Genomic DNA, 11,905 nt, shown 5'->3' with positions numbered 1-11,905 from the left:
TAGTTTGCTGTAATTCTACCAATTTTATATTGTCAACATCATCAATAAACAACATTTCTTTTGAATATCAAAATAAGTTACAATAGGAAATAAAATAAAATTTTTTTATTGTTTCCTATCGTTTTCTTTCAATGTTTTTTAATAAGAAAATTGAAAAATGTTCAAATATTTCGATAATCGAAAAGATTATATCAACAGTCGATGATGATAACATTATTTCATTATCTCTTCCATTATCTCTTCAGTAATATGTACATTCTTTTAAGAATGTATTGGCTGTTATAATAACAATATAATAAGTAATTAATAAAAAGCTATTAAAATTTAAAAAGAACATCTTTCTTGTATTTATGCTGTTTATAATATTAAATAAAGAAATTTGAAATTATGAAGAAGTTAAAGTATAAACAAAATAAGACTTAGATATTTTTATGAAAGAAAATGAAATTAAAACTACAAAACAATAAGTAAATGATTTACAGAAAGAAAAGTAATATAGTTATATACATTATATATACATTATTATTATTGGCTCTGCCCAAATCGAGCTCTGGCCTTCATTAGCTTTCCCCTCCAGTTGTCCCTCTGCTGACATCCTCTCCTCCATTTCTTAGTTTTCAACATTTTCGTTGCGTCCGCATTGACTCCGTCTATTCATCGCATTCTCATATCCATATTCACTTTTCTATGCGTAACCATTTCATCCTATCCGAAGTTACTTTTGTGGTTTCATGACAGTATCTTTACTAGATGAAGTCATCAGCCCCAAGCTAAATCTATTTACGGCTCTGACGAACAGGGTGGCTCGGCTATACCCCCGAGCCACTGGGTCGTCAATGCCCCGTTTATATCAGCAGATGGTGATGAAGAAAAAATAATTATTGAACTATTTAGAATTGTGTCGCTTATATACATTTATGTAAAAAAGATAATAAAACATATAATTTTAATATATAATTTTCTATATAATTTTTATGCTTGCGTCAATATTTTGATATGTACATTCTTGCTTAAAAATTCATAGATTTAAGTAATAATGAGACAGCTTATAGATTCTGCAAAAATTATATTGTCTAAAATTGTTCTGTGTTTATCTTTTTGTGACTATATGAATGAAATGCAAAAACGTTGTTATTTTTACAAGAATTCAATTTAATATTAGAAATTATTTATTTTGAATATTAAAAGCATTGAACAATAGTATAGCATTAAACAATAGTATTTTCAACACTCAAATAAATACTTAATTATTACCTTCCAATGTTAAATTTGTATAAGAATAACTTCAATTTTATACATTCGTATTAATATTAATATTTATAATCTACTTATATATTGTATATAATTTATTTGCCATATAAATGAAAGAATGATAATCTTTCCGCGAACTTCCATTTGCATTTTTCGCTTTTATTTACAGCGTCCATTTATCTTCCTAAATCTGAACTGCAGTTGCGAATGCGCGGATCTTGACCTTTGCCTGTTGCTTCTATTTGCACCTAAACTTGAAATTCCGTGTCGCGAATAAACGCTCGTTTGCCTCAACAAAACGAGAAATTGCGGTGACAGTTTTGTTTTTCGCGAATCACATTTGGAGGAGAGTCATGGTATTTTCTGTGTGCGCACCATTCCAGTAAAAATCAATGATGCACATAACGTGCTTAAACAAATGTTTATTTTTATTGAACCTTTTAAGCTTTTTATTTTCATCTATTTGTGTCTTTTGCTAAATCAATTTGAATACACACTTGATCTTCAGTATTCTCTTATGTTGATATTAACGTTATTATAAAGATTATTAATAAAAATGAAGAAACATCGATTCATATCTTCTATATAAATCATTCGTGTTCTTATATCAATATTTTTTGATATTAACATTTTGTAATATTATTACAAAAGGTTAAGAAATCGCGAATTCGTTCGCGCTCATTAACGCATCCGCGCAGGTGCAGGGACTTTGAATTTCCTCACGGGCAAGATGACTGCCAAAAGTTTGACGCAAGTCACGATATTGAGAGCTGCTATTTCGAGGATAGCGATGGATAGCATGGATCATTATTGCTCCTACCAACGTGGCAGCCAACATTCTGCACGTCGTATTCCGCTACATGGCCAAGCATTCGGCCGCGCATGGAGGTCCCCTCCCCCACCCACCCTCCCTGGTCAAACTAGACAGACAGAGTCTCAATTTCATTCTCCTCTTTATTTCTTTATTGTACATTGAGCGTATATATCCTTGTATATATACAAAGGTACAAAAAAAGTATCGATCGCTTTGCGCTTCACAACGAAGAAATTCTCGGTCGCGTTCGTCTTCCGCTTCATAATGAAGAAATCCTCGGTCGCGTTTGTCTTTCGCGGCGACAAACACGATCCTCCGAAGATCAGCTGGGACTGTATCTTGGGACGCATCATCTCCAGATTAACGATTCGACTTTGCCCGAGACTGCTTTGCGATAAACGCACAGAATGATCTCGACCGAATTGATTGTCATCGTGATATCGCCGTTCACGCGTTTGAGGATGAAAACGTTGCTCTATGTCGCTTCTATCGCGATCTTTTTATATGAAGTAGGGAAAAAATACAATACATACAAAATACAATACATTTGATAATTCGAATCGAGTACAAATAAAATATATATATATATATATATATATATACTATTTATTAAGCCTTATATCACTTTGCTCGCCTTTATATGCGTTGTGTAAAAGTAAAATTCTAAGTAGAAACAAGAGGGTGGCGCCTCAACAGCCTCGTTATTGTACTCGTCGAATTGACATAGACTTGCAGCAGCGCGAAATACTCATCTTTTATCTCCAGCAATCTTTAACCAATATCTATGCTATCGATCTCGACGACAGAAGAATTGCCTTTAGCAAGATGATACTCGCGACTCTTTTTTTATCTCAAGTCTACGATTTTGACGCGATTCTGAAATCCGCAAAAGAAAACAGCATTATCGAGTCGACTAGGGATTTTTAACCAGGATTTTTAAGCAATCTTTAACATAATTTTAAGTCATGTCTACCGAAGCGATTTTTTTCGTATTAATAATATGCAGATAATTCGAATTGTAAATATTGCATTAAGTTTTATTGCACAAGTTTTATCAGATAAATCGATAAATTCTTTACTAATTCGTATAACATTGCCCATAGCACAAACTTGCAACTATATTACAGCAACATATATATTTAGTTTACATATATTTAGTTTACACCGTTAAATCAATTAGTACACATATCAAATTAATGTGAATTATATATTTAATACGTTTCTCTTTATATTGATCCATCTCAAAAAAGTTATGTTAAGTTTGTTCTTTTTACATAATATTTTCACAATTTTCCGAGATATAAAAGCTTCTAGTTCTAAGTTCAACCTGTCTGAATTTAATAGCAGTGACTGGTTTGATATGATTCAAAATAAACCAAGTGTTTGAGCTAGGATCTTTTAATACGCGTATCAATTTGATTTGATACTCGCTATCAAGAATATCAGACCAAAATAATCTGCGAACATTCATAGCAAGTATATCAAGCGATTTGATTATGGATATAGTATTTAATGCATTTATCAAGCAATTGTTCAATATAAATGAAGCAATTGTTGCAACATTGCTGCGATATAGTTGCAAAATCTGTATTGTATGGGCGAGAGTGCAGACTCGGCGTTGTTTTGCGTTTCGGGATTTCAGCTACTCCCAAGCACCCAGCAGCCTAGGCATGGAATATGAGAAACCGAATCCTCACAATTTACCGGAAATCCAAGGAAATACCCCGAAATGAACGTCATCTTTCCTCTCGATCCCCAACGATCTCTCGACTAGTAGTAGTCATAGAGAAGGTAACGATGCAGCGATTGTGGCAGCTGTAGCTTTCTGACGATCTTCGGTAGCTTGGTGCCGCAAAGCTTGCGTACTATCAGCCTCGCCTGATGAGTCAATGGCAGCGGAGTCCTGGCCGCCTCCATCACCAGGGCCTTCTGCGCGTCCGTTAGACTGCTGGATCGTCGTATCATGCAGGGATCGAAGCTCTCCGCTGCTTCCAGCAACGCGCGCAGCAGCCGCGGTTTGTCGGCCGTGTTCTGCAAGGAGTTGAGAATACCATGCGGATCGCGAAATTGCGTCTTGATCACCACCCGGGCGCCGTACTTGAGTAGCAACGCCACTATCTCCACCGACGGGTTCTCGTTCGAGGCGACGTATTCGGCCAGCACCGGTCGCAGCGCCGGTCCGTCGTCGCTGCGTATCACCAGGTTGGGATCGGCGCCACGTTCCAGCAACATGCAGAGAATCTCCAGCCGATTCGGGATGTTGTCCGCGCATGCCACGTGCAGCGGCGAGCCGATAATCGGCGACGAGGCGTTTACGTCAGCGCCTGAGAAATCGCGATCAAAAGAATATTACTTTCAAAAATAAACTTTTGATTATTTAAAAAAAAAAAATTTTCCAAGAGGGAAGAAGATAATCATACTTGATTATCTCGATTTATTAAAGGGAAAAATTTAGCTCTAACTTTGAGTTATTATGTTACAAGTTCATTAACCCTTAACCGGAAGCGCCGCGGCACTGCGGAGTGCCGCAAAATTCACTTTTCTGAAAAATTATTGATAATGCAGATCTTTTTTCTATTACCGATCTTTTGTATTCCTCATTTAATATCTCAACCATAAGACAGCGCAACTGCTGCATTTTTCCTATTAAGTGGTTAGCCTTTCCCACTTTCACTTTAAAATCGGTAAGACACGTTTTGCGGCACACACGGACCCGTGCGCGCCTCAGAACGCAAATAAAATCTTGGTTATATAAATAATCATAATAATGCGAGATGTTGAACTATTCCTCATATTAACTTATTTTTAACTTATTTTTACTCGCATTAATGCTTAATATCTCTTTAGATTAGAGTTAGTTGTGTTTTAAAAAGCTCAAACAATACGAATTTTGAAACAATTTTAGAGACATCCTAAATTAAAATCCTATCCTAAGTTTCCTACCATAAATCTCAAAAATATCCTAAATCGAGAGGTATTCTGTAAATACTTGGAGAGATAGAAGAAGATAACATACAAGAAGAAATAATTAATTTTAGTTGATTTTATTCTATTTTTTTCTTATTTTAGTTGATTTTAATAGTTTATTTTATAACATTATCTTATAAGAACATTATTATTATTATTTTTCTATGTTTGATTTTAAATTGATATCTATTTTTAAAACAATTATCTTATTTTTACTTTTCTACTTACATCTAATCAAACTTTTATTTTTATAAGAAAGTAGACACAAAATTTTAATATTATAGTTAAGTTTTAATATTATATTTAATTATAAATATATTTTTCTTGTTTTTATAACGATTATAAAATCCAATTATTTATTCAATTATTACAATTTCCAAATAATAAATTTGTGATGCGGTACTCAGTGTCGCGCGCGTTTAGTAACGTTTAGTAACGTCGGTCGGGAGGCGGTTAAAGATAACAGTGGTTGGTGACATAATGACTTTGAATTTATACATTTAAAAAAAATTAAAAATGATTACTAGATGCTAAAATCTAGACCTAAAATCTTATCTTATCCAGTATTTGCCACTTATTACATGTTCTTATTTAAACAATTATTTTTATTCGGATAATTTTAATGTAATTAAATTATCTCATTGCTATTGAAACATTAATATAAATATTGTGCTGGGTCAAATTAATTTGATAAGACTAGTTCAAGCAACTGTGATTAACTTAATCGACGATTATTTCTTAACCGGCAAAGTTGCTTGAAGTACACAGAATTTAATTCTGTTAATTGTAATCTAATCTTTTCTCCTATATGTTATGTAACAAGAAATTAATAATTTTATTTAAAAATTATTTGATAATTTGGATGTTTAATGGATCAAAGGTTGATCAAAGTCGACTTAAAGGCGACAGCCTGCGGGCATTTCGTTTAATTAATCAACATCAGTTTGATTAATTAAGTCAGAGAATGATTCTTGGCCAGTGACGGTCGTGAGACCTATCTATCGATCGCGAGCGGTGTCTCGCGAAAAGGAAGAGAGCATGACGCGGATTGACGTGCGACGATCGATTTAATTGCCGCGTGTATCGGGCGCACAACGGCCTTCGGATGCCGCGCGATTTCGGCCGTATGCCAGCGGTGTTATCGGCGCGAGATACCGCAACTCACCCGCTTCGAGCAGCATCTCGACGATCGACGGGTCGCCCTTGAGTATGGCCAGATCCAGGGCCGTTGGTTTCTGATAGTCCGGCCCGAGGTCCAGCCGGGCGCCCTGCTTCAGCAGCAGATTGATCACCGCCGGGTCGCCGCCGAGGATCGCGTAATGCAACACCGTCCGGTAATCATGCCTGGCGTCCGCCGTCGCGTTCACGTCCGCGCCGTAACTCAGCAGCAGAAGCACCGATGCTATGCCCTGCGACATTCACATCGAGGATCATCAGTTTTTCCGCAATTCTTCGAGAGATGTAACGAAGATGTAATATGGAAAGGACGATTTTAAAATAAAAATTTAAATATTAATCTGAAAATAATTTTATATGAGACCTATCAAAATAATTATGTGGAATGCTTAAGCACGATTATTACGACTAGTGTAAAAACTTTTTTTCTCTAGGAATAATTTGAATATTTTTTTATCTATTTATTTTTAAATATCTCTAATAAAATTGTTTCTTTCTGTGTAATCACGTACCGCGTGTAGTCACGTGAGTTTTAGGAAATTCGAGACTAACGTAACTATTCTAAGTAAAGAGAACATCTTTAAAAGAAACTTGAAAAAAAAAAAATGGAACGTTATTAGATGGAGATTTCTTCCTGTCTCTTTAAAATGAACTTTTAATTAGTTCAACGAGAAGATAAGGGTTTCGATAATTTTGTACTTCGCTGATTTTGCTCACCTGCGGCAGTCTAGCGGCCTTCATGAGTGGCGTTAACCCGGCACGATCCCGCGTGTTTGGATGAGCGCCGAAAGCTAATAGCAGCTCCATACACTCCAGATCCAAGGGCGACACCAGATTAATCTCAGAGCCGAAGAAGTATCTTTTGTTCGGATTAGCCCCGGCTTCGAGCAGGATCCTCGCAACCTCGACATGGCGGTTCCGCAGGGCCAGGCGCAGCGGCTCGTCACACAACATAGTCCTGAATCGAAAATACAACAAAATACTAACAACGATGTAGCATGTAGCACGATTAATTAAAATTACAACACCTTGTTGGCCTAGCAAGCTTTCTCTTACTGTCTACACAAATTTTCATTATTATAATCTTTAACGCGTAGAGAAATCTTATAATAAGATTTTTTTTTTTTAATAACGTATTGTATTTTTTTATTAGTAATAATAATAATAATAATGCAGTTGCATTTTTTAATAACAGATATAATTATTTTTTTTATTGTTATTTTGTATACATATAGAATTTTATATTCCATACTTATGTGGGGATGATATATTTATATGGGAATGGGCACAAGTGTAAGGTGTACTAAAAATATCTTGTGAGTTTGGTGAAAAAAAAAAAAAAAATAAAATAAAGAAAATTATAATAAATAATGCTAATGAACTACTTTCCAAAAGTAATTCTTTTAATGACTAAAGGTCAAAATTATCAATATCGTTAAACAGCTTAAATACTTTTTATTTTATACTGTTATCCAGCTATTTACGCCGTACAAAAATGTTCTGTTATAGATGGCGTTTTTATTTTTTAAAAAAATATCGATAACCATGTTCGATAGATTGATTATATAGGATGATTATATATATCAGTGCAGGCAGTTAGTGCATGCTGTACCTGGGGAAGAGCTCCCCCGTGTCCTGCCGGTGGTCCACCTTGGCGCCATACTTAAGCAGCAGCTTCACCAAATCCAGGTAGCCGTGCTCGGCGGCGAGATGCAGGGCCGAGTAGCCGCATTCGTCGGTGGCGTCGATGTCGGCACCACGCACCAGCAACAGCTGGGCGGCCTCGGTGTAACGCTGCCAGACGGCATAGTGCAGGGGCCTGAGGCCCTGGGTGACCGGCTCGTTCGGCTTGGCACCGCAAGCGAGGAGGATGCGGATCTCGTCGAGCGGTTGCAGCCGTATTATCGAGTCGGCCAGCTCCCGTTGCAACGGGTTGGCGATGCACTCGGTCGGCATCTACATGGCGCAACACGAAGAGGTACAGAGATAGAGAGAGGCGAGAGGTGAGAGAAAGAGAGAGGGGGGGGGAGAGAAGGGAGTATTGCGTAACGCGTACACCACCTCGCGCATTGGCAGAAATCACCGAGGATTTATTAGCCGAGACAATTTATCGAGACGGTATCGATTTATCGATAATGGCATTGTTAACGACGAGAGATCGCACGTCGAATTTGTTGTAAAAACAAAGATTGGAGTGGTTTTGGAAAGGCTTTCTGGGAAAGCCTAATAATATTTTCGGAGGTAATTTTTACGGGAAGTTTTTATAGAAATGTCTTTAAAAGCATTTTTCCGAGAAATCAATTAGTTCCAGAACTATAAAGAATTAGTTTTCTTGATAAATATATAATTGTTTTTTACGCTCTTTTATTAAAACCTCGTTGATAAGTATGGCACTTGTTACTTTTTCCTGTGGAGAGAAAGACTTTTTCAATTAGGTGTCTAAAAAAAAAAAACAAGATTAAATAACATGATGAAGTTTCAAAGTTTGCAGTTCGTTGCAAGATAAAGTGATAATTTCCGAATTAAAGCTTCGCCTTTCGAAGCCTTCCGATCTTGAATTTGATTGACGAGTAAAAATTTTTCATCGCGAACACAAGAGGATACGACATACACATCATGCATTCAGTAAATGCGTGCAGTATTTATCTAACGTTGATACGCACGTTAATATTGTGTCTGATTTGCCTTATACGACGAGCACGGAAATCCGATAAATCTGCAAATACAAGAAGATGGAGAGATTAATAAGTTGTTGACGAACTGCATTGTAACTCATAACGTTTACAACATTAAAAAAAATGCTCGAATCTTATGCAACCCTTATTTTAATTAATAATTTAATTAACAAGAGAAATATAACGAATCGTGAATCTCGATCGATTAATTATTAATGACGTAAATATTAAGTTTTTCAGCGAAACACATCTCTCCGCATACGAATATATTTCTCAGTTTTTTTCTATTATACCTCTGACACTGTAAGTTTTTCCATCGCAGTAGAATTTATACGACAACACGAGTAATGCAGATTGGAAAACAAAAATGTGTGACGAGTGTAAATTTTATAAAACGCGACAAATTATGACACCAAATATATATTAAATTATGTCAAATTTCATATTACTGAGATAAGAATATTCAGAGATACGATGGAAAAGACCTCGATTCCAGATCCCGGACATGGTTGCGATAATGGCAATTGCCGTGAAACGCAGCCACAGCAAAGATTTTCCTCCGACGGTGATCCCGCAACGATCCGCCGAGAGGGGCCGTTTCGTTTCGATTTGGCTGACGATAGGTGAATAATGCAATCGCCGTTCTCGCGCCGGGAAACTTCGCTGACGCGCGTCACGAGTACCAGAAACTCTGCCAAGAAGACGGCGCAATTTTTGGCGATGATGCCGGAAGTCCCGTGGCGTCGTCGATCGAAAATCACGCAGTCTGCGTCTCCGCGAGGGCAACGCGGGATATCTGGCGCGCGATGCTTCCCCGGGTCATTTGTCCCTTTCTTATTGCGAACAATCGCGAAATTTAGCGTAACAATGACCTGGGCGATTTTTCAAGATTCGACAGGGGTAATCTAAATTTACAATTCAAACAGAAGTTACCTTCCCGAGTTTTCGGAAAAGCGCAAATTCGCGTTTGACAATTTTACAGCTGATTTTCTTGACTCTTCTCAGTAAAATCGCTTATAGTTAAATTTATAGTTAAGAAAATTCTCTCTCTCTCTCTCTCTCTCCTTCTCTCTTTATATATATATGTATGTTCTTTTTTTAGTTAGATTATAATTTAATATTATTTTTTTAGTTAGATTATATGTTGCAATGCTGTCAAAGTTTAAATTTTAATTAAAATCATCAGTGCAGCTAAGTAGGTTATTATTAAACCGAATCTTTTAATTTTCGATTTCCTTTAATATTGAATTATAATTTTGTTTAATTTGAATGTCAGAATCAAATTAATTATATATCATAAAAATAGTTTGAATTATTAAATTTTATTAACTTGAAACAAATTCTCGGAAAACAATTCTTGCTCAATATTATTATAATACCAAATGTCATGTAAACCTATACGGAGCACCACGAATTAATTCTTTATTATCGCTCTTTAAGTTTAATAATTACGTATTACACGACATTACGATTTTTATTTTACTGGTAAGATCGATCTGATCGCACGTCGGTCGGATCGTAACGACGCAAAAGAACCGATATTCACTGCCAATTTTCGCCGCATATATCCGACTATCGTAAATATTTAGTCTGGATTGATGCAAGATCTTGATAGTCGCGCAAGTCGGTATCACAGCGGTTTAAGTATCAAAGCGGAAATGATGTGTTGCGGGTTTGACACCTGTCGCACAACGCGTTTTTGAGACGATTGAGATTTCTATCATAAAACCACAATCGAAGAAAAAAAGTAGAGTCTAACAAATTGATCTTTAATCAGCAATGCAGAGTAATATACTAAGTTATTCAATGTTATTCATAATGTTTAATCGGACAAATTTATCAATGTGACATTTATTTTTAATAATTTTATAATGTTTCTTTTTATATAACGTACAAAAATATCATATATATATTCCGTTATTAATTAGAAGCTTATTCGTCATTTCAAAATATATCTCACTAAGTTCTATTAATTATATAATTTAACAAACAACACATTGTATCTTGACTCACCAACAGATCGACCAACAGAAAATTTACAAATTTTAAAGGGAAAAGAGGAAAAAAAAATCTAGTCAATCTTACTTGGAATTGTTCAGAATAGATACAACTCCCGAGAGAAAAAATGACTGTTCCAAATAGAAATTAATTATTAATATCTCGATACGTCAGAATTTCTCAGCAGTTCACCCTTCCATCTTGCAAAAACCGAAAATCTCTCAACGCACCAAGGGAATCCCATTCCGCGACAACATCTCACGATTAGATAGTCGGTTGTCACTCCGACGTTTCATTTGTATGACCTGATCGCGACATCCGGTATCGGCGACCGGATCGACCGGATCGACCGGATTGACGACGACGATCTCGACGACGATCTCCGCCTCGTGAAACTTGACGTTACCGCGTCTATTGTTTACTCACGTCAAAGACGGTGCGATGCTCCAGCATGTAGGAACGGTGTCGCGAGAAAACTGCCTTCTTCGTCAGGCGACCCGGTCCTATTTAAAGCCTCCGGCGAAACGGCGCGACTTACCGCCTGAAAATAACACAAAGGAGTACACACACACACACAGGGGGAGTTCGCGCATGTGTCTTTTGGCTGCTACGCAATTTTTGTCTTAGCGCGTAGACGCGTGTCCACTTTGCGGCGCGCCCGCGAAGGTGGTCCTCCCTCTCATCATCATCTTCTTCTTCTTCTTCTTCTTCTTCTTCTTCTTCTTCTTCACGCGCCTTTTTTTCCTCCCGATTTCCCGCAGAGTCGTCGCGAGGCCGCAAACCGCAAGCCGCTGCTCCGTATCCGTCGCGGGAACTCCAAGGATGCCCGCGCCTCTCGCCCCCTCGTTCACGTGCGTTTGTTTTGAAAGTATCTCGCGATTTGTATCTTGGCAATCTGCGCGCGATCGTGCAAACGCATTTTACCGAAATCGCAGTGGCTCGACAAAAAAGAAACAAAAAAAAAAAAAAAACTTAACACAAAAATTTAAACAGTAAAATGTAAGCGGTAAGAAAATTGACCAAT

General features: G+C 36.9%; 1 protein-coding gene across 3 annotated transcripts; it reads right to left on the bottom strand.

The window, feature by feature from the left end:
- Nucleotides 1-2,187: 2,187 nt before the first annotated feature.
- LOC105431012 (ankyrin repeat and SOCS box protein 16) lies at nucleotides 2,188-11,889 on the bottom strand. Of its 3 annotated transcripts, none has more exons than XM_089074217.1 (6): nucleotides 11,308-11,889; nucleotides 8,872-8,924; nucleotides 7,821-8,164; nucleotides 6,926-7,166; nucleotides 6,198-6,441; nucleotides 2,188-4,389 (listed from the first exon to the last, which is right to left on the bottom strand). In XM_089074217.1, exons 3-6 carry the CDS (start codon nucleotides 8,162-8,164, stop codon nucleotides 3,836-3,838), a joined length of 1,383 nt encoding a protein of 460 aa, XP_088930343.1. In that variant the 5' UTR covers nucleotides 8,872-8,924; nucleotides 11,308-11,889; the 3' UTR covers nucleotides 2,188-3,835. The 3 variants fall into 3 exon arrangements, with proteins under 3 accessions (XP_088930343.1, XP_088930341.1, XP_088930342.1); XM_089074215.1 differs by lacking the exon at nucleotides 11,308-11,889 and adding an exon at nucleotides 9,369-11,294; XM_089074216.1 differs by lacking the exon at nucleotides 8,872-8,924 and having other exon boundaries at nucleotides 11,308-11,450.
- Nucleotides 11,890-11,905: the final 16 nt, after the last annotated feature.

The sequence above is a fragment of the Pogonomyrmex barbatus genome, unplaced genomic scaffold (assembly GCF_055798465.1).
Source record: "Pogonomyrmex barbatus isolate J1 unplaced genomic scaffold, ASM5579846v1 scaffold17, whole genome shotgun sequence".
In the NCBI taxonomy this organism is placed as follows: domain Eukaryota; kingdom Metazoa; phylum Arthropoda; class Insecta; order Hymenoptera; family Formicidae; genus Pogonomyrmex; species Pogonomyrmex barbatus.
Note: the sequence above shows the minus strand (reverse complement) of the source record. Positions and strands in the feature narration are given on the sequence as shown.